Source organism: Athene noctua, chromosome 21 (genome assembly GCF_965140245.1).
Source record: "Athene noctua chromosome 21, bAthNoc1.hap1.1, whole genome shotgun sequence".
NCBI classification, from domain to species: Eukaryota; Metazoa; Chordata; class Aves; order Strigiformes; family Strigidae; genus Athene; species Athene noctua.
This window is the reverse complement of record NC_134057.1, coordinates 5894711-5917917: the sequence shown is the minus strand read 5'-3', so window position 1 is coordinate 5917917 and position 23207 is coordinate 5894711. Positions and strand designations below refer to the sequence as shown.

The window sequence follows — 23207 nt, the reverse complement described above, 5'->3', positions numbered from 1 at the left end:
TGAAATTACTCATTTTCAGCTACGACTGAAGGTCAGATAAGATGTTCAAATGCTTTTTGCATTAAATCTGCTATTTGCAGATAACTTTATTATGATAGAGAGGAGTGTTTGAAAGAAACAGCTTTAGGGCATCAAGCATTCAAAGCTGTCTCACCCCAAATAAAACAGGGGATCTGCACTCAGATATATCCAGGATTCCCCTCAGCTACTGCTGTTTTCTTAGGAAAAACTCAGATTCTTTCAGTGATGACTCAGCAATGAGCCTAACAAGCCTCAAACAAGAGGAAATGAAAGGGTTGGGTGTCACACTGCACAAGCTTCCCGAGCTGCAATTTTCCTCCTTTCCATGTACAGATTTTCAGGTCAAACCACTGCCAAATCAAACTGTGGAAACTAATTCTACCTTTGGGAATATTTTTTCCTAAAGATCACTTAGCTAATAAGAGAACATTGCCATAAATACAGGCTCTCGAAAACTCAGAAAGCTTGTGCAATTAGTTGGCTAGTGGAAATGAATTAGTAGACTGTTCATGCAATCAGTTTTGTTCGTGACATCCTCTGATGCCTCCCAAGAAAATACATGCCCAAGGTCACTGCTGTTAGTGTCCCAGAAAAGCAAAAAATGTCACCCTCAATGTACTTTTTTGGTGCTGTAGGTAATGAAGCAGTCAAGTAGAGAACTGCTGACTGCTGGAGTCAGTCATCCCATTTTCAATCCTAAATAACACCAGTTTAGAACTATTATTTGTAACTAGCATTGCAATTCCTCCCCTCGATACTAGTTCACTATGAGATGGACTCTTCCAGTCTGTAAAATTACTGGTGCTTTCACTGACACCATAGACTATTGCCTATTGTGTTTTTACTAGTTTTTCCTTTTTACTGCAGATAACAGAGTTATCTGCAAAGTTATCTGCACTGATCTGCTCAGATATCTGTAATAACTGTATATGTTTTGCCAGCTCCATGATATGGCAGCAGTGCGCCATGCACTGCCACTCAGCGCCAGCATTCTGTACTGCTGCACACTGGGGAACCATGGGATGGTTTCTGTGCAGCCACAAAGACACTTTTATTCCAGAGTCCCCATCGGGAAAAATGAATGTGTATGCTCAAGGCCAATTCCACATCTCAGTCTAAACAATCCAGAAAGTCAGGCAAAGAGAAAGACTGAATTCAAGACCAGATCTTAATTTTGGAGCTTAGATTCCAATTTTGGCGATAGAAAGGCTAAGTTATTATTCATTATCATTAGTCAAACCTGTAATAGCATGGTTGTTCCTCTGGTGATACCTCTTTGCTCACTAGAAAGATAGTTTAAAAGATATTTTAGAAAATATATTGAATTCAGCTTATTACTGTCTAGCCCAGAGACCATGTCAGGCTGTATGCTTGCTCTCATTTGACAAAAGCTGTTGTTCCCTGACTGAAATCGGAATGACCCAGCCTACCCAGTGCCTCACACAATCATCAGCCCTCTGTAGTCCTTGGAGAATATAACTCCTCGTAGGAAAAAAAAACCCACAACCCCCCCAAAAAAACCCAAACACACACAAAAAACCACACCAACAAAAACCAAACCAAAACAAACAAGAAACTAGATAACTTCCAAGGCATAATTAGTATTTGTAACTGCATTGTCTGGTAGCCCCACAGCAACATTTTCTGAAATTCAACATTTTCTATTTAATTAGAAATATCACATAATTCAAAATATCCTAAAAATTCAGTAGCCAAGCACTCCCTCAAAGTGCTATATTTGACTAGTACCCAACTTCTTCCATACTAAAAATAGAATAAAAAGTTATCTTCTACACAAGCTGAAAATAGGGAAGAGTTATATATAATATTCTGACACTGGGTGAGCTCTAAAGAAAAGCGACAGCTCTCTAAGGATTATGAATTTGGCATCGGATTCATTCACATCAATATCTTGCTTCCAAACACCAGAAGGAGCACCCTGCTCCTTTCTACCCCTTCTGCTCCAAGGGGCAGAAGGAAGGAAGTTGTCCCAGCTCCTTCACTGGGGAACTGTTTGTTTTCTCCCATCCACATCTGCTCGGCTGCCCTCAGAGGGGCAGAGACAGGGTTGAACCAGCGAGCTGTCCACTCGCTCCCTCTGTGTTCACTCAGGACTGTGACAGACAAGTGAGTTTTGCTCTTCTGTGTATGGCTGTGCTGTCATCCGAATGGAAGATGCTTGATACAGCTAGCCAGAATGAACCATCAGTACAGGGAAGTTTTCATTTGATACTTCAATTTCCTCTATCCTTTTGTATTATCACCAGCTGTAGGCACCCCTGGTTTTGTTACGTTGCAGTAATTTGCATGCAGTTTTCCTCCTTTTGCTATCAGACTGGCTTCTTCACTATAGTTTTTTGCAAACTAGAATTATAAAGCTATTTTGCCAATCTAAACACGTCTTCTTTGAGAGCATCTCCTCATATTGCAGTAACACTCCTTAAGGGAAATAGCAGAAATTATTTCTCACATCAGCAGAAACTTTCTTTCGTGTTTCAATGCTTTGTTCAAAAGATGAATAGAAGATAGGCAAGACCCAGAACAAAGTCTCGCATAACCATACTGAACAAACAGTTGCTTTACTATGATTATCTGCAGAAAAGCTGCACTGTGTGATTAACAACCTCTGTTGAAACAGAGAGAGCACATAAATGAGAAAATCAAGTACAACAGAGGAAAATGAAACCCTGAATAGTCACAGTCAGATTAATTTCATATCCCCTCTCGACAAAATTTTTGCAGGAGTTCTTTAACTTCATTTGAGTTCTGCAGGTTTTGATCACACAGTATTATTTCCCTACTTGCATTTCCTCCTTAGAGCATCCAGTGTTCTCTAAAGACCTGCATCATCTTTTTTTTCAGCTCTGATGCCCTTTACAGACATTGAGATGAAATGAAGATGTGCTATTCTGAAATGTTTCCGAAAGAGTGGCCAAGAAAGGTAGCCAGCTAAATTTTGCAGCCACATAAAATATTCACTTCTCCAACTATGTAAAACACAGCCTTATGCTGTAGCATCTTAAGCTACATAAAAATACATACAGCTGGATGTTATAATTTAGCTATAGCCACATGTAGAGAGGTTAGTGTGAAACTGCATCCCCCCCCCCCCCCCCCCCCCGAGATATTCTGAGAGCCTGTACCTTCTATGACATCCCACTAAAAGCACACGCTGCTCTCTTTTTGTAGGCTGTCATCTGCAAAGTGCAGAGAAAAGAGCTGGCTGTGCCTCTGCTTCTTCCCTTCTGTTTTTAAGTAGATACAAGGGGGCACACGGGGAGGTAGTCTGAAGCAAACTTGCCCTACGTTACAGCTATATTCTAGGTCTGCAGTTCATTCATGTGCAAGGTTTGTCTTCCAGGCTGTAAACTCCTTATGTTAGAATGTATTTAAACTCTTCAGAGTTGAAACTGTAGCTTTAGCTGTGACCTTTATAGCACATAGTATGCTATCAGCACATAAACAAGATAATATAACCCCTTAAACACGTTCAGCTTCAGTAAGGTTGCACAGCTGTTTAAGAAGTAAAAGCTGAGCAAGCAAAAGTAGTATCCATAGAGTGGGAACTTGAAGCCTCACGGAGACCTCTTTGTTCTCTTAAGAGGTTAAATTACATACTCTGTCCAGTCATGAAACAGCTCAAACATTATCTCATGTGGGCTTCTCAAATCAATGTTCTCTGATGTGCCACAGCTTCACTGAAACACTCTGCCAGATAATTTAGCACCAAGTGTTCAATTAGTATAGCAGAGCCTGGCTCAGTTTGCAGGGACTCACTGGGTGCTTAGAATATAATTTATATGGTATTTTATTTGTCATTTTTTCATACAGGCACCAACTTATCAATATTTGGGTTGGGTGCCTTTGTTGTCTTACTGATTTTGCTTGTTTCATGTTACCAAAATAAAACAAAATCGATAAATCTAAAAAGCCAAATATTTATCTAAGAAAAAGAATTTCAGTATAACAAATTGTGCCTCAGGCAGGCAGACAGGTCTCAAAATGCACATCAGAATATGATAGCTTTCTGTTCATTCATTGAAGAAGAATATAAACAGCTTAAATTGAAGCTTTCCTTTTGTAAATAAGGAAGAAGGGCTGTCACTCACATTCCAGGAAGAAATACTGCAGCGATATGAGATATTACCATTTCATTTGCTTTTTACCAGTCCTTTTCCAGGGAAAACTGTTCCACTAGCAGAGCGGAAAGCCTTCACAGCAGAGATACTTTTGAGATACCTTTTTTACTTCTCTTTCTCTGGCAACTTAAGCTGTTACATAAAGCTGTGAATGGAAATGGCTGAGGCAAGGGCATGCATGTTCTCTTGATGCCATATCAGAACAGAACCTTCTCCAGTGCAGTAAGTCAGACACCTTGGGGTAGAAATATTTGAAACCATCACAGCAAGACTTGCCAGGCTGTAAATGACGTAGGAGAGAGATACTGTGCACTGCATATTCTGAAAGCCATATCCAGTAAATTGTCATGCACTTGTTACGGTATCTGTGAGGTACCAGCTCTCTGAAAGGTTGTGAAGAGTATTTGTCTTACTTGAATTCATATTTAAGCCACCTTAAGATGAGTGTGTGAGTGGGATGTCTGAATGCCTCCGCATTCATGACTCTTGTGTAAATAAAAGGGAGATTATGTACAGTATCCAAAGGGATACTTTAGCTTTGCTTATTAGGCATGCAGGTTGAGGATGGGCTTTCTGACACTGTCTTCTCATCTGTAGTACATTTTTTCAGAATCAGGATGACCTAAGAAAATTATTTTGAAAGGCCTGTAGTAAAATGACATTCGTATCAAATAATGACATAATTCTCTACTTACTTTAAATAGCTTATTAGAAATAATGGTTTATTTAAGAAGGTATAGAACATTTAGCACAATTATCACTTCCTATAATGCAAGATATTTAAGAATTTTAAATTAAAATCTGTCATTATAGAATATTTTTGTTCTTCTCTCCTCTTTTTTCTACTTTTACCCCTCGAATGCTTTTGAGGGTTTATTTACTTACTACTTCAGTGTCTTTCAAGTTAAATTTACTTCATTTAAAAGTACTGCTATTCTCTCACAACTTTTAGTCCTTGAAATACTCAGCATTTAATCTGTCCGATGAAGTTGTTTCTTAGCTAAGAAACACACATCAGCAGTGATAAAGATTTGACATTGAACCTCAGTTAATAGCTCTGTTGTTGAAGCTTTGCCTGGAACAAAGTATAAATTACCTTGGAGTTGCTTTAGCTATGTAAGGCTCCCAATGGCAGAAAGTGATAAAAGTTGAATTGTGCTGGGTAAAGGCAATATATCTGTCCGAATGTACAGAAGCAGGCCTTTAAAACAAGGCCATACTTACAAGTTGTTATTCAGCACACAGCTGCACTTTGAAAATGTGTTCTGCTTTTCAGAAGCCTGTAATTGTGTGCAGTCAAAAAATTTGCTGTTGATAAGGTGTGGTCCTATTTGTCCTTTTTGTTGGCAGCATGCAAGACGACAGTTTAGAATCCTCAACTTCAATATCTCAACTTCTGAGAGAAAGTTATTTAGCTGAAACTAAACATCAAGGGAAGAGTGAAAGAAGCAGATCAGAACCAACTTCTCATAATTTCCATTACGGCAACGCTTCGGGTGATTCAGATGAGGTAGCTGCCCAAGATGACCTTCCAGATCTCTCCGCCTTTTTGAGCCAAGAAGAGCTAGATGAAAGTGTAAACCTGGCAAGACAAGCTATTGATCAGAATCCACTGGAAACTAAGCAGGATGAGCTTCAGGCACATTCACAGCATCCCCCAGATCAGCTGAAAAACACAGGAAAACACAAACAAATGGCCCAGTCTACAGCCTTGAAAACATCAGACAATGGCCTGCACTCAAACTTTTGTCAGGACCACCTCAGAAACGCAAAGGGCTCCAAAGGGAGCTCTCAAGATCTAAAGAAACAACACGCCCCTTCTGAATCAGAATCAAAAAAGGAATTCCTAAACAAGGCGGCAGATTTTATTGAGGAGCTCTCGTCACTTTTCAAAGCTCACAACTCTGAAAGAATAAGACCCCGAACATGCAAAAACTACAGGAGCAAAATTGATTCCAAGAATAAGCCTGCTCAAAAAGGCTGCTCTAGCCCACCTAGCACAACAGAAAACAGAGAAAGGCTTTCCATTCCCGTACCTCAAGACTTGGAAAACAAAGCAGAGAAAACATTTGAACAAACAGATGATCAACAGGCAGCAGGCTTGGAATCTATCAATCAATTAACAAGTGCAGAGCTAAAACCAGAGTCAGAATCTGCATCTGTATATTCTGATGAGCCTATTGGACAACCACCGCGCTTTACTCAAAAATTGAAGAGCAGGGAAGTTCCTGAAGGAACCAAAGTGCAATTGGACTGCATTGTGGTAGGAATCCCAGCACCTGAAGTCAGGTAAACATATTCTGCACTTGTCATTTTGCATTTCTGTAACAGTTAGGTGTATGCCTTACTCTTTCCAGATATTTTGATGCATATGTTTCAGAAATCTGTAGCAGAAGTGTCTTGATCTTGGTAATTAAAATCGATTAAGAAAAAAATCGCTTTCTTTAAACCATACAAAAGGTTACTTATATTTTAAGACAAGATATTTTGGGACACGTTACTTTCTTTGAATATTAGAGAGCTATTTTTAAATACTGTACTTCCATAATTAAAAGAAAGTGCTAACTCCTTAGGAAGAAACGTTAGTTGTGTTTATAAAATCAAGACTGATTGTGTAAACCAGCTAAAAACACCACTGGGCATGACACCTCACGCTGATGTCTGAAGGTATTGGAGATGAATGAACGCAGGATCCTATAAACCAAAAACATCCATTCATGAACAGAAAGGAAAGGAGCTCATTTAAGTTATTACACAGATAATCAGGAGCAGCTCAGTTCTAATTCAGATTCTGACAATGATTCTGCTGTGACTTCAGAAAAAAACACTTCTGTTTTATCAAGTATAAGACACCCTTATTAAATTATACTTATTCACGTTGAGTGACTAGCCTGATAATTCTGATGCTTCAGTTTTCACCTATATCTATGGGGATTTTGAAATTTAAATAAGTAACATTTGCAAAGATCACTGGAGATGAAAGGAAATGTGAAAAAGCTACACTTTATTCATCAGTGACATCAGTGGAATGAGAAACAGATTATTGTAACTTTTAAATTTATCTTGAAAATTCTTAGATCTCATCAGCATTTCTAAATCTAAATTTGTTCAAATAGAGCTCATTAGTGAAATCTACCTCCCACTTACAGTGGTGGAATTAATTTCTTTTGCTGGGACTGTACCAACCCAGTAGAAAGAAAAACTCTATCCATCATTTAAAGCCATACTATACATATTTGTATCCTAATATCTGCAGTAGCATAAATAGATACCCTTAGTCTAGATGATTGCCTATCCTTTTATAGGCTTTTTAGAAATCTGTGTGGCTTTTCTAGATATTGAAAAGAACTATTTGCATCTTCAGCATCTAAGTAGACTCTGAGTTTCACAGATTTCCAGTTGTCAACTCATTGTCTTCCTTCTATACTTCGACAAACCTGAGTACAGCACTCCTACCACTTCTACTGCAGTCAACACCTTTTATCATCTTTCTCACTGAACTAATAGGCACAATCATCAAATGAAAACTATCTCAACGTCCAAAGACAAAAGCTCCAAAGATTTTTGTGGTAAAGAATCTTTGTCTTCCACTCCCTTGGATTTCTGGCACACCAGCTGCTAATTTTTACAGAAGGAAGAAGCTTTTACAGCACACTATTAAGTACATAGGAACAAGGATCTACAAATGAATCATCTTGTTATGGACAGCCTTGTCCTGAAGACAAGAAGTTACCCAGTTCCTAGGATCCCTGAACCATGACTGCCAGACCATGTTGCCCCAGTAGTGCTTTCAGGAGAAACGTGTAGGTTCTCAGTCCCTACCAAGACCTTGACTGTGGTGCCACGCAGGGTCTCTTGTCCATGACAGGAATGTGAACTTCCAAAGGACTGAATGATTTGTTTATAGAAGAGGAATCTGTTCTAAAGCTGGAGGAAATACCTTGTTTGGGAAGATTATGCTTTCTACTGCGCTTCATGTCTAAACTCACTGCTTTAATTAATAATTTTGAGGCATTCCCTTGGTGGAGTTTATGCCATTATAAATGATGTATTATGTTCAGCCTTTAAGTTCATAGAGGAATCTGATTAAAAGAGAAAACAATGCCAGAAACTTGGGGGTTTTGACAGAAAAAAAGACAATATCATCCTCCCCTAGATACTAGCAACACTCTCTGAAGCTTTCTCTTGATTATAAAGACTTTGAGACTTCTACAGGCACTTGCCTTGATAAATCTTATTGATATTAAAAATGTTGTTAGGATCCCTGGACATGAGAAATTATTTTTTTCTTCATCATTCATAGTTTATAATGCAAAGAAAACAACTGAAATAATCTTCTCTCATATATATAGACACATACACAAGTTCTGTCTGGCTTTCTTTGTATTCAGAAAAGGTGAACACTGAATTGCTTGTTTATAGACATATACTCCAGCGCACAACGTTAATTTTATGTATTTCTCCAGAAGGCCACAACACCATCCTTATGGCACATCATGCCCATGCCGTTGACACATACATAAAACTGACAAGGTGTTCATGCCATCTAAGTTTAGGCGTTTAACAGCTATCTGAATTAGAAGCTGACACTATAAAGTCACTGAAGCCTCGCAAGGGCAGATCAAAGAGCCCAGGAACAATGACTCATCCCACGGAATATCCAGGGATGGCCAGGATGCCTACGCACCCAATTCAGGGACTGCTTGATTCCACAGAATTGGATGACAGGTATCTTTGTAACTTGGGTCTGTCTTGTCACAACAAAACTGAAGCTTTTCCACTGAAATTTCTATTTCAACATTCGATTTTGTTTATTTTAAATAATGATATAAGCTACTTACGTGAATGACTGTCAATACAGGAGCTGTTGCGCTTTTCTAGAATAAGCATCCATCAGACTTTTCCAATGATAATACACCGTGTCAGGCACTGCACCGCTCCAAACAGAAATGCACGCTTGGTTTACTGACTCATGCTTGTAGCCAGATCAGGGCCTTACAGGAGCTAAGACAGAAGTCCAGAACTCACACACACTGATGCCCCAAGGCTAAGGGAAGTAGGGACAGGGAGAAAGAAGTCCCATGGGGAAAATCAGTCCCAAGCAGTCAAGCTCAAGAGAAAGATAAGGCTCAGCTTTCAGTTTCAAAATTTGAACTGACAAATAAAAGACAAATCTCAAGGGGTAAGTCTGAACGCTCCCCTTGTGGTGCATGTACATGCTGTATTAAGGAGAAAGCTGGGAATGCTAGCTGTTTGAACAGTTTCCTGATCATAATTGTTTGTTAACAAAACTTTGTCCTGTTCATCCAAAAGTCTTTCAACTCCACCAATGCGTAGGAGTAATATAAAGAAAGGGTGTAAAAAAATTCACTTGCCTGAGTGATAAATATTCATGTGGTTCCAGTGAAGATGGCCTTTTTAGTCACTGCTACAGCATGAGGAAACCAAAAAATATAATGTACTTTGGGGTGTGTGTTCCATTAACCCTGGGGACCATGAGAATGAAGGGTTTTTACTAAAAATAGTGATTGCCTTTGATCTGTTGTGCAAAGCTTCCAAAATACTGAAGGAAGCATCTTGTTGGCCATAGCTGTGGAACTGTGTCCAGAACTGGGCTCAGAACTGGCAACTGTCTTGCTTTGAAGGTAACAGTTTTCTGAAGTTCGTGGTGAGTTAGTTCAGTATCTATCTGTGGAGCTGGGCAAGGAGAGAATAATTCTGTTAGATAAGCAAGAGAGATACAAAAATCAGTATTCCCAGGAATGTACTAACTGGCAAGGTGGCAAGTGATGAAAGAAAGCTTAATGCTGACTCAAGACATGATTTCTTCTTCCCTAATTTAGGTGAATGACCAAGCTCAGTAAACCAGCATTCTTTGGACACACATGCCTGCCTGTGTCCTTTGACTTAAAATGGACTTCCTAACTACAAAAAGGAACACCACGTTACTTATAATGCTTATAATATATACACTTAAAATGTAGAAGTGGTACTGTGGGAACCCAGAGCGTTGTGAAACAAGAACAAGATTCAGCAGGCTCTGTAATGTAATGTCTCAGTCAACACTAGGAGCAATCAGATGGTTAAACTGGTGTAATGGGGATTATAAGAGAGAAATTAGAGACAGGAGATTTAGAAAGAATCTCATCATAGGAATGGAAAGGACTGGAAAATATGACAGACAGATACCATGTTTAAAAGCAAGATGGTACAAACCAAAATTAATAATGTAAAAAATGGTGTAAATGACATTCATGATGGATCAGGGTCAAAATATCACTGGCAATGATAAAGCAGTATAATTTACAGGCTTGATAGGTAACTGGCATATACGAGGGCTCACTAAGGGACAGAAAATTGGATGGTGGAGCAAGTGGGAAACTGGGAACTGGTTTGAAATATCAGTATATGGAAAGCTAAATCCTGCTTGGCTGCATACAGATAGACCTATCCAGCTGGTTTTTAAGATAAGTCAGCCTTGGTGTAACAAGTGCACATGTCAGGGGATGCTCGTTAAGCCGACTATCTACAAAGACGTTTCAATGAAATGTGACCCATTTTTCATTATCTGCTGACTGCAGTGTCATAGAAGAGACAAACAAGGATTGATACTATAGTATGTGGGCCTCTAGCTAGCTCAAACGTTAACTCACTATTAAAGAGCACTGCTACAATTATTGATTACTTCACTCTGACTACACTGCAGGTTAGAAACAAGCATTTAAGAGACGCGTGTAGCATATTTCCAAATTGTTAAAGGTTTTTATGACCTCCTTCTCATGCTTCCTTCTACAGCTCAGTTTCTGTATGAGTAATGATAGGTGTGACATTCACTCCTCTCCATGAGGAGAGCACTCCTTATTCCCTCAAGTTCAGAGGTGCCTACATTTTTCCAAACTGTTTGGCACATCACTCCTAGGTTAATTTTACTTATGAATCACATTGCATGGTTTGGCATACACAGCTATCCTGGAAGTGTCATGAGGATTTGATGTTCTAAAAACAGGCTGTATGTCATAAGGTTTCCATGAAAACATTCTTTAACATAAGCACACAAAGCTTAAAAAGTGCATTTTAGTGCTGCTTTGTTTAAGGAGACTGGATCTGCAACTAATCACAGGTTTTTTTAAGACTCTGAAGCTGCATAAGGTTGATTCAGATTTTTTCTTTCTGGCTGCCAAATGAAAACATTTATCTGTTTTAGTGCTCAAAGTCTAGAGAGCCAAACGTCTCTTACATGCAACTCCAGTCAAGTCAATGGATTAAGAACTAGGATGAATTTGGCACAGTGGATGACACTGCTTGTGCTTAATGTGAACCTGCCTTGTATGATGAAGCTATCATTACAATTCATGGCAGGAATGAAATGTCAGTGACAGAGAGTATTGCTACTTCAGTCATGCCATGTATCTCAATGTCAGAACTCCCCTTGGAACTGACATTTCATTGCTACCACGTACAACGTTTTGATGGTAAGAATAAAATAAAATGTTAATAAGCAAGGAGTAGATATGGCCATACCAAAGATTTACATAAAGCTTAATGTCACAGGAGAGAATTGTTTTTCATTTATAAGCATTGCAGAGAGATAACACACACGCGGCATGCTCTTTTTCTCGGCTTAATCTCAAAATATTTTAAGATTATGGTGAAAATAGTGACTAAAGAACACACTGCATAGGAGAACTAAACACAGGCTTGAAAGAGAAGCTTTAAATCACTTATGTTGCAAATTTTGGATTAGTCAAAGTAAAAAATAACTGCAAAGAAAATAATTAACTCAATCCTGCTTCACTGTCTGTCTACTACAATAACTGGAAGAAATAGCTTACATGGTGGTTTTAAATTTGCTTATAGGAAATTAGAATTGTTCCTCACAAAGGCATGCAGTGCAGACTTATCTCTAGACAAACACAACAGGTTAATTGGGAAAGTTGATCAGTAGTAACACAAAGACTTCTTATATCTTACTGGTAATTGTATCACAGCATTTTGTGTAATGTGTTTTGCTTTATGTGTCACTTGACTGAGGAGCCACTTTTGAGTGGACACAAAAATATAGTATCACTGTATTATGTAAGTTATTTTAATGTTCTGAAAAGACGCTGCTGAAAACAAGGAAATTCTAGAACATGGGCATTCTGGTATTTATTTGGTATTTATTATCTGTTTGGTAGTTTTTCATACCTGCTAAAGCTAACACATTAAAACAAGGCTACATTATAAGGAAGAGGCATGAGGTAGGTATATAAAAAGACATGAGTAAGTGCCATGACTCACCTCCCAAAGTACACAGTTGCCTACATGAATTACACACCTAAAAGGCAACTTGTACATTCATATACCAAATTTGTGCTTGTAGTCATACAACAGTGCATGATCCTTAGGTCTTCTCTCCTGAAAATGTGACCATTGACAATTATCACCAATTGCAAATCCTGAAAACAACAGCAGAATAAACCATATCATACAGAGAATTTTAAAAATTCCCCATTCAGGATCACAGGAATCCTATATCATTTCCTGGTCTGGAACTTAAAAACGGTACTAATCAGTTTCAAAGGACCTTTTCAATCAGCCCTGTGCTGCACATTAGCATACCTCTCCCTTGGGACAACATTTCCTCTACTTACTTATGGTAGAGTTGTTCCTTTCTCCCAGGCACTAGATGTTTATGTTCTGGATACCGAGGACCCTACTACTAGCTATGTCTGTATTTACATGTTTATAAGGACGTGACTGAATAGAAAAGCAAATGTGATGTGTGATTCTGGGGAGCCAGTCAAAAAAACCCCCACTGTATCTCATTATTAGTGGGTAAAACATGAGATCTGGGAATGTCATTATGGGTGAAGTCTAAAATTGACTGAAATAGTTCCTTCTGTTTGAAGAGGTTTGTATGAGAGAATGTGAAGTTTTCTGACTGGACTATGATGGAATATGAAGACTATAGCTCTATCAGAAGAAGCTAGAAAGATCATTATTTTTAAAGGAAATGTATTTTGAATGGAAGTGTAAAATAATTCTTTTAAAATAAAGAAGACACAAACAAAACTAAATGTTAGTGAAGAACCATGCAATCTAATCTACTAGAAAATAATGGTGATACTGTGATAGTGAAATCATTTACAAGAGAGGTAGTTTGTAAATAATCATTTTAAGACTAGAGATTTCACCTTTTTAAAAATTATTTTTAAGTGCAGCTTCACACCTTCTAAAAAAGATTAAAAGAATGGTTAGATACTCTAGAGATATATATGAATATATATGCATGTATGTATTCACTCTGTTCTTACACTCTTCTGTAAGTGTCTGCTCTCAACCACTGTCAAGACAGCACGCTGGGTTAGGTGGACTTGTAGTCTCAGTCAGAACACCAAGTTCTTATTTGTCTTTTCACATGTGCTAGCTCACCTGGCATCCTAGGATACGTGCTGATGTTATTATTCCCTTTTGCATGGTGACAGCTGTGCCTTACATTTCCGAAGGTGCTGCATGTTGTATGTTTGCTGTCCAGAACACTGTTTATAGCTGTATTGTGTGAATCACCTTCCACAAGATCCATTGCAGTTTGAGAAGTAGCATGAATGGCTGCTGAAAGCTATCCTGGAGTGAAGTGTTGTCCTAGACAGATTATCCACTGGCAGGATGTACCTCGGAGCATCTCGTTTTGCCCGCCAGAGTTGTAGAAAACCCAGGAAATTAACTATGGTGAACTTCAGAGGGACAGATGAATAACCCCTTAACCTCGTGGCTCACGTTGAGTTCCAGCAAACAGCTGTGGCAATTTAAGATGCAGCTGAAGCCTCCTGACTGCCCAGTCCCTTCTTTTATGGTTATTAACATTTACCCAAAGTGACAGATAGGAGAATTTGTATGGTTCAGTTATCCTAGATCCACATGTCTGTTGTTCTGGTGCAAACCTATGTTCATTAGACAGAACAGAGGCAGCTGGGCCTGGGAACAGATTTTGCCCTGCCATCCTTCCTTCAGAGCAAGAATCCTACAGCAAAGAAGACAGCATCAGGATTTAACCTTTTAAAGTACTGCTGCCAGATCTGCAGGAGCTTGTCCATCACTGTCCTAAGGCTCAAATGGAATAGAAAGGAGTAACTTTGGTTGAAGTTGTCCACATAAAGCAGTGCCAGTCTCTCGTTGGTAAAACCCTGCAAGAAGGATGTGGATGTATTTTAGTCAAGCGAAGCTGTCCTTCAGCTGTGAAATGTCAGGGAAGAGAGCGGGGACATTTTATACCCTACTGGCATCCTCATTTAACATGATGATATTTACTACATGACTGTCCACTGCAATTGGAAAAGTTAAGTTCATAAAAGTAATTTTCTTAGACCCCTTTTCAATTCTTGTTACAATGGAGGCTTGTAAAAGAGGACAAGGAAGCAGATGTAGACATGAAGCAAGACTTTGAAGTTCTAGCTCTCTAGCTACAGAGGTTTGCCTTTCTAAAAGGGGAAATTGTGCTAAGCAGTATGATTCATTCTACAGTGCAGGAGCTTCCCTCCGTAGCAGGCAGACCTGTACGCTTTCCAAGCTGTACATTCAAGTCAGTTGACTGTACAGCTACAGATGACACTAATGTGCAGCTCAAAGTGGACTGGGGAATACCCTGTCTACTGTAAGAAAGCCGTGCTGGACAGCTAGGACTGATGGTGCACAAACAGTGCGTGGTTTACTTCTTAGCTATGTAAGCAGCATTTCAGTTCCAGATCTGTACTCCTTCATACTTCGTAGTCATTTGAGGCTACTTTTTCCATTCTACATTATATTTCTATTAAATTCTGTTTTTCCATTGGTATGGACTGTCTTACAGGTTTAGTTTTTTCCAATATATTAATTTGGGGTTTTCATCATGATCAATTTGTAGCACAAACTGTTGTAAAAAGATGTGCTTCCAAGAGGTGAACACAATTGAATGGTTACACAAATTTATTTATTAATGGTTTTCTAAATTATCTGAGATGGAAATCTATCAAAGTACCTTACAGTATGAGCCAGGAAATACAAATTATTACAATTTATTACTCAAAAACCTATCCTTATCCATTCCACAACTAATCTTATTTGCTGTAATATAATAGTAAATACATTTGCCATTGCTTTGATAGTATTTGTATGCACTCAAAAGCTAGCAGGCACTTTTACCAATTTACCATAAAATATGGATGAAACAATTATTCATTTTTAAAAAAATCAATTGAATAAAAACTGTTGTCAGTATGACAGCCCCCACCCACACATGCATAAGATGCATTAATCAACTACACATAGTTGAGAAAGCAGCAGTAAACAGAAAATACAAATATTTTAGTGGAATTTTATATCTATATTTATGAGAAAAGTTACAGTGAAGATGAATTCACCTTAGTTTGGCTTTTCAAATTTAGCAAGTTATCTAAAAATACAGGTATTTCTGAGTATTATTTCAAACATTTAAGTCTGGATCCCTATACATAGTACTACACCTTCTCTATAAAACCGAGATTATCTTATTAAATTTGAATCTGATTCTGCAAACCCACCTGCTTTTTCTCTTTCTGTTCAGTCTTTTCCATATTAACAAGCAAGAACAATCAGGCCTGCTCTCCCCCCCTATCAAGTTGAGCTGATAGTGACTGTCATTAACTCATCCTGTGGAGCTGTCTTTTCAGGTGCTGCTTTTACTTTTGCTTGGATTCCGGCATTTTCTATGGAAACAACCCCCCTGAACACTGAGGGACTTAGCAATGCCTTAGATGAGAGCATGAAGTCTCTAAACAGCCCAATATATTCTTGCATGTGGGTTTTACTTTTAAACATAGCAATATGATGCAGGAAAGAATTTGAGGCCCAGCTGTCCCACTGGCCATGTCCCTCTAAGGAAGTGCTTCTATATTGTAATAGATCACTTCTCTGTCCTTGTGATAAACCTATGCCATCTTTTATAAAAAGCAGATGGTCTTAAATATTTGACAAAACAAAGAGTAACATTATAGTAAATTTCAGTCACATTCTGAATCAACATGAACTTCGGTATCACAAGTTTGAGGGTAATTTGTTCGCCTAGGGGTTGGGGTTTTTTTGCCACAGTTTAAGCCACAACGTAGATCTAAATGTACCTCAAGAGAAACTGAGAGCTGGACTGATAGCATTCCAAACTCAGAGCTCTTCTACTCTACTACTGAAATCTGTATATCAAGAAAAATACGTGCTAGAGTCACTTACATAAACTAGTTTGTTTAAATACTGCGATGAAAGGAACTGTAATTGAATATTATGAAAATCATAAATATTTTATTCCTAAGGCTGTTGATTCGACACTTGCCTGCAGTGCTCTGTCAGAATCAGGCTAAAACACACCCACTTTATCATCAGAGAAACTTTGAACATTGTCATTCTTGTTGTCAAGTTGTTTGCATTCATTAACAGTATTTTTTGCCTTGCAGGTGGTACTGTGAAGGGAAGGAGCTTGAAAACTCACCAGACATTCAAATTATCCAGACGGGTGATCAGCACTCACTGGTTATTGTTGAAGCTTTTGAGGAGGATACGGGACGTTACTCGTGCTTTGCTTCAAACATCTATGGAACAGACTCCACTTCTGCAGAGATTTACATAGAAGGTAATATTAGAATTGTGCAGAAACTGATTGTTGAAATTGGTCATACAGGACTAAGATACAATTGTGTATTTTGTATGTTAACCGTGTAATAGATTTGTCACAAAAAATACATAGCAGAGAGTCAACACTTTTCATCATTATTTACATATTTTTTATTTATCTGTAAAATACCCTTCAGGCAAGTGACTGCCCTTTACTTAAAATTTTATTGTGTTGCTTCTGTTTTCTTTTCCTTATGCTTTTAATATATCCTGCTTGGCTTAAGAGAGGTCTGTGTTGCTTCCCAGACATTTTATATATCTCATTGCAAGATCAAAGTCTAGAAATATTCAGATTCTGATGCTACCTTATATTTTTTGTCTGTGGTATTCTACAGAAATATAAGAACCTATACTTTGTGTCTATTTATTATTAGAGCCCTTTTCCCTACAGGCATTATTACAAATTGAATATAGGATAGCTTCATCCTAACCCATTATTTGGACCTTGTAATCAAAATAAATATGCCAGCGATTTGATATTTTACTTGCACAATAGATGCTGTAAATGAAACAGAATGCATAGCTGCAGATTTAACTCTGTTTTCTTTCTCCTTATGCTTTTTACTATATCCTACTTGGCTTAAGAGAGGTCTGTTTATTATATTCCTTTTTAACACTTTTTTGGGTAAGGTTTTATATTGCATCCATCATTGTGCTAGCAGGATTACAAAATTAAAATAAGCATATAGAATCTTTGGGGGTTTTTTGCCTTTTTTTCCATTTCTCAGGCGTACTGTGAGTAGCATCACTGACAGCAGCGGGACCATTCATAAATTAAAGCACCTACCCTACTTAATACAAAGTTAATTTTGCTCTACTGTTATTCTTCTTTCATATTTCTAACCTGACAGTGAAAGGACAAATCCTTTTTTAGTATCTGCACTGCCTCTGGCATTATTGGGAGATGTCTGTACTTGCAGGGGTTTACTCGTTCTCAAGACTGGGGCCAAGGCCTGCTTCTACCTACCTCAGTGGATGTTGGATGGAAGCCATGGCTGATGGAGATGCTCACTGGCAGGAACTGCAGAGAAAAAGCAAATTCTAAACTCAGTGAAGGCTGAATCAGAAGTGTAAAATGTCTCAGTAAGGCAGCTGTTAGTAAACTGAGCTTGTATCTTCTCCAAACTGTGCTACAAGACACCAGTTTAAGAGTAATAGCTATGATTCCAGGTCTCTCTTTTTTTTTTTTTCCCCCCCTTTTTTAAAAAAACTGGTAGTATCAGGTGTCTGAGGAAAAAAAAAAAAAAAAGCTCTTACTTGATTCACAACAGCAATTACAGACTAAATCATACTAGTGACACTTTAAAGAGAACCTGAGCAAGACCCAGGTATACGTTCACTTGTGGACGCTGTTTTCCTCATTTCAGTCACACCTCATCCCAAATCTGCCTGATGTCACTAGCAGTTCTGCATCTTACACAGTGTGCAACGTTGGTTCCTTTCCCCTGCAGTATGAGCTTTTGTTTTGGCATAGCTTCATAGTACATGCCCTTAGAATGCTCTAGAGGAAATTTGAATAAAGTTTTCTATCATTCATAGATAAACTTCTACAAAAACCCCTCTGCAAAGTGATTTTTTTTTTTTCTTTTTCATAGGAGTCTCTTCTTCTGACTCTGAAGGTGAAATCATCAAAGACGAAATGGATCAGTAAGTCTAAAATCAATTACATCTTCCTTATTTCTTATAGTTAAAAAAACCCACAAGTGTAGACATTTCAGTTTCCATTAATATTTTGCAACTTCCAACACATTAGGGTTTTGTTTGGCATTCGTTTGGATTATTTTTTGTTGGGGGTTTTTTGTGTGTTTGTTTGTTTGCTTTACAAATAGTGTGGAACAAATACACGTGTGCTTGTGTGTCCTCAACCTTAGCTTAGGAATTGAAACTTTAATATTAAATACAAACAGAAGAAGTATGATACCTTAAAGATTAAACTACTAACATTAATTTACTAAAACAGATGCCACTTGACTAGACCCAACTTAAATGCCAATTTAAGCATCTGACTTGGAAAAAGAGTGTAGCAAAATTTCTCACATGAAAATATGGTATGTCATTAAATTTTTGGCAGAAGGTGGCTATACATGGATTATTTAGATCTAAGATCAGGAAATTAATACATATGAACTAGAATACACTGAAATGATGGTTCTGGAAGACTACTTAATTATAAAAAGAAAGAAAAGGTGTCAGATGTAATCTAAAACCTAAGAAATAATTTTATTTTTCCTAAATGAAATCCATTCCCTGGGCATTTAGAACATGATCCGGTGCTGTTAAAAGCTATAGCCTTTCAGAATCAAAGTCTTTGTGTTAACTGGAAAGGGAGTCAGACTGGTTGAAAACTAAAATAACCAATCTCTTTTTTTTTAACTCCTTTGTATGCATTAATTCATCCCCAAAAGCAACCAGTGCCTTATAAAGAAGGAATTTTAATCAGGTAGACTCGTTTATCTATTTTTTCCCCCCCATTATTTATTAAGGAAGGTTCTACTCCATTACAAATGTAATATTCTTTTAAAATGCAAATACAAAACACTGAAGTGTGTTTGACTGAAGACCTCAGGCTGACAGCAAACCCTGTCTTTGGTGATTTTTACTTCAAAGTCACAAAAAATTCCAGATTGGGTTTGTTTATGATAATTTTGATAAATTGATAAGTTTTAATATAAAACTTAAGATCAAGAACATCTCAAAGGTTTTGGGACAGATTGCTAAGTTTTTCGTAGTTCTAGCTCAGACTTTTCCAAATGTCTCAGGCATTATGTTTTTTCTTATTAATCTCATTAGATGTTACTGTAGTGTTGACCATGATTCTTATCACTTGATGGCATCTCTAATTTGCTTACCTCATTAAATTGGGAAGTAATGAATTGCATTCTGTAGTTCTTAGAAAAAAAAAAGAATGCTGCTCTGACATTGTGGTGGGATGTCCTCAAATGATAGAATTATGAAAGATCAGGTATAATCAGAGCATCTTTATTTTTGCTTAGCTTCCAGCTGTCATCACATGAATATGAACACCTGGAATTACAGAGAATTAAGATGAGAATAGGTGAAAAGAAAGTTGACAATTTTTAAAGTTAAATCAGTGATCACAACTGTATATTCACTCTGAATAAGGCTTCCTCTGATTTGAAGGCTGGCTTTCCTGGGGCACCCGTGGTACATTCCAGAGTGGTTAGTACATACCTCAAACTGAATAAAAAGTCCACCGCTTAATTGTTTCCATTATTCTATTTAGCAATGAAAATAAATAGGGTCAACTCTTTTACTTCCACATAGAAACAACCTAGAAGAAGTGAAGAGGTGCCAATCTGTACACTACCAAAATTGCATGATATGCTGATCAGAAAGCATACCGCCCTATTTTTCAGCAGTAAACTATTGAATCTGTATCCAAGCAGACCATGGTATTTTCATTACCTTATAGACCCAAATCATCATATAAGCTCAGGGAGCAGTGCAAGAGAGGCTCGCACTGTCCTCTGAGAAACTAGCACCACTCCCTCATTCTGCCCAGAGCTGGTAACAGCAGCTTTCAAGCCACAATTGGGTTAATCCAAGCCATTTATGACATTTGGTGTAACTGAACTAAGTATGAGTGATTTGAGTGGCAAGATATGCAGTCTGAGTCTTATAAACTGCAGTTTACATAGGAGTACGTATCAGTTTAGGTAGCTGGAGTTCAGCCCCAGAAGTGAGGCTGGGGTTGATGTGTAACTGGGACAGACATAACTGAGGGACACACACGTAGCTCTAGCTTCCAATTAGAGAACTTGTTTTTGGTTAATATTTCACAGCAAACCAAAGCCAGCTGATACCTCCTTGAATGCAGCATCTCCCGTTGTTAGAACTGCAACCAAGCATCAAGAAACCTCCAAGGCACCATCTGCCATGGTTCAGCCTGTGTCTGTGCCTGTCCAGCCTGTGCCAACACCAGTTAATCAGGTAGGGGAGGCAATACGGGGAATTTCAAGGCCCAAAATAAAGCTCTTAAAGAGGTGTTTCTTCGACCGTTTGTGACTCAGAACCCCCAAATTTTCTAATTTTTGCTTTGCTGTTGAACTTCAGCTTTGAACGTGACAGCCATACCGTAGTTGGCTACACAGAAGAGATGTCCTGCCCACTTGCTAACCTTTAGCACCTGGCAAAGGGGAGGGAAGCTTTCATCCCCAGGTTACAGGCATCTCCGCGGCAGTGAGCAGAAGGAGCAGCTGCCGCTCGCTCAGCCAGCGGCGGGAATCCGTGAGCGCTCCGGCAGTGCGAGACTGCATGCCGTGAGGGGCACTTGGGTGTAAGTCACCTCACCACCCTCTTCACATTGCACACTGACTCATTCACTTTCAATAGAGGCAGCCCATAACTTTTTCTTCTCCCTCTCTACAGAACTCACTTGAAATCATTTTCTTTCAGTGAGACTTACTTTAAGCTGAATCATTTCACTACTACATTTACTTTATATGTAGGTATGCTTATTTACCACATAACATTTTAATAGCTAGATCAAAGTTTATCATTAATGTTAGCATGCATTTGGAGTCCTTTTTGTTGCAAACCATCAGAATATTCATAACTGTGAATTCTTTCCTAATAGGAAAGAAGAGCCATATTCACTTAAAACAGAAAAGTTAATGAGAAACTCACTTCACACTGCATTTTCAATGTTTACAGCCTAGAATTAGGTGGTAACCAATAAACAGATACTGAATAGGTGAAGCAATGCACGAGTGCTTTTGACTACAGAGAGAATAGAAGTAAGCCTCAGTGACATGTTGCCATTTTGACCGATGTTGACTAAGTGTGATAGTTATCTCAAAAATTACCACCTTTTAATCTTGTTGACTTACAAGACACCATTCATAAAATCTGGCTGTTTCCTGAGATACTGAATCACTAATTCTGCTCTTCTGGGGCAGCTTCTATTTCACTAAAATGAAAAACTCTACTAATCAAGTTACATAAGGAAGTTTTCCAGGAAGATAATAATTTCATTCTGATGTGACTGAATAAGATCAACAGGATGATATTCCACCTCTGTAAATTGTTTGATTTTGTCAAAAAAGAATTACAGTAGCAGTCACACACATGGCTTGACTTAACTTTTCCCTAAAACATCCATAAATACTTTGCAAGTAAGAATTTTTAAAAGAAGACTACCACCAAGCAGCCTGCATCCATTTGCCTTAGTGAAGTATTAATGAAAGAAGTTATAATACACTGCAGCAAAGTTTTCTTTGCCCCGATTAACTCAAAAAGGCAATAAGGCAATAACAGCATTTTTGTTACTTAGGCACTAACCCATCCAGGAAGATCACTAGCAGTTGTCTACAGTAGAGCACCTTTTATTCATTGCATTAAATATTTTGCTTCGGACTTCACCCACTGAAATCTCTTCCATGTCATTCCAAAAGTATGTTTCTTCTGTATATGAAAAAATAACCTCTGTACAACATCATCATGTGGTGTTTTGCAATCTACAGGCTCAAAGCCCCACTAACTATTTGCAAGGACTGGATGGAAGACCTATAATTGCTGCTCCTGTATTTACAAAGGTAATTTGTTCAATGACATATTTGAAAACTATACAGGTCAATTAATTATATGGAGAGATAATTGACGTTTTCTATCTATCAAATATTAAAAAAAAAAAAAGGGAATTATGCATTTCTCAAGCCATTCAGGGATTTAAGTGGCTTTATGAAATCATACTGAATGAAGTAAGATTGAATTAACTGGTATTACTTCAGTCCAATAAGACACTTACTGACTGTCCATTCATTTTCTCTATTAGATGTTGCAGGATATTTCAGCTTCTGAGGGGCAGCTTGTTGTCTTTGAATGTCGGGTGAAAGGAGCTCCTTCCCCAAAGGTTGAATGGTATAGAGAAGGAACACTGATAGAAGATTCTCCAGATTTTAGGATATTGCAGAAAAGTATGTTCCTTGTGTGGAGATATTGTGTCTAATAAAATACAGGCAAGCAACATATTTTCTAACATAGCAACACTCTGACTTTATTATTACAATGGTAAGAACTATATAAGCCATATTTATGGCAATAAATCTGGGTTCCAGAAGCCAAAACTGGATGAATTGAACAGCATACTCCTAAGCAGTATTTGTCTGACATTTCCCAAATCCCCAACTATTGACCTGATTTGCCTTCTGCTTTGATCCTTTTGTCACTTTAATTTCCTTTTTGAATTCAGCCTTACTCTGCAGTTTGTTTTTGGTTTTGCACCATGTAGAGTTCCACTGCCTGTAAATCCCTCATCTTTTAGTCAAGTGCTATTATAATAGTGCTTATGGGCAGTGGATTGGAAATGTATTCCACAAAAGTAATCCGATGTACACATTAGCATGCTTACACATACATGTGTGTGCACAT

At 38.1% G+C, this 23207-nt stretch overlaps 1 protein-coding gene across 1 annotated transcript in view; it reads left to right on the top strand.

Annotated features, from left to right (window-relative positions):
• MYPN (myopalladin) overlaps positions 1-23207 on the top strand; it is a 58663-nt gene that overhangs the window by 5137 nt on the left and 30319 nt on the right. Inside the window, exons 2-7 of the mRNA XM_074924258.1 lie at positions 5511-6449; positions 16601-16776; positions 18413-18464; positions 20621-20768; positions 22301-22372; positions 22612-22753. Coding sequence (XP_074780359.1) covers positions 5512-6449; positions 16601-16776; positions 18413-18464; positions 20621-20768; positions 22301-22372; positions 22612-22753 — 1528 coding nt within the window. The 5' untranslated portion in view covers position 5511. The remainder of the gene's footprint in view (positions 1-5510; positions 6450-16600; positions 16777-18412; positions 18465-20620; positions 20769-22300; positions 22373-22611; positions 22754-23207) is intronic.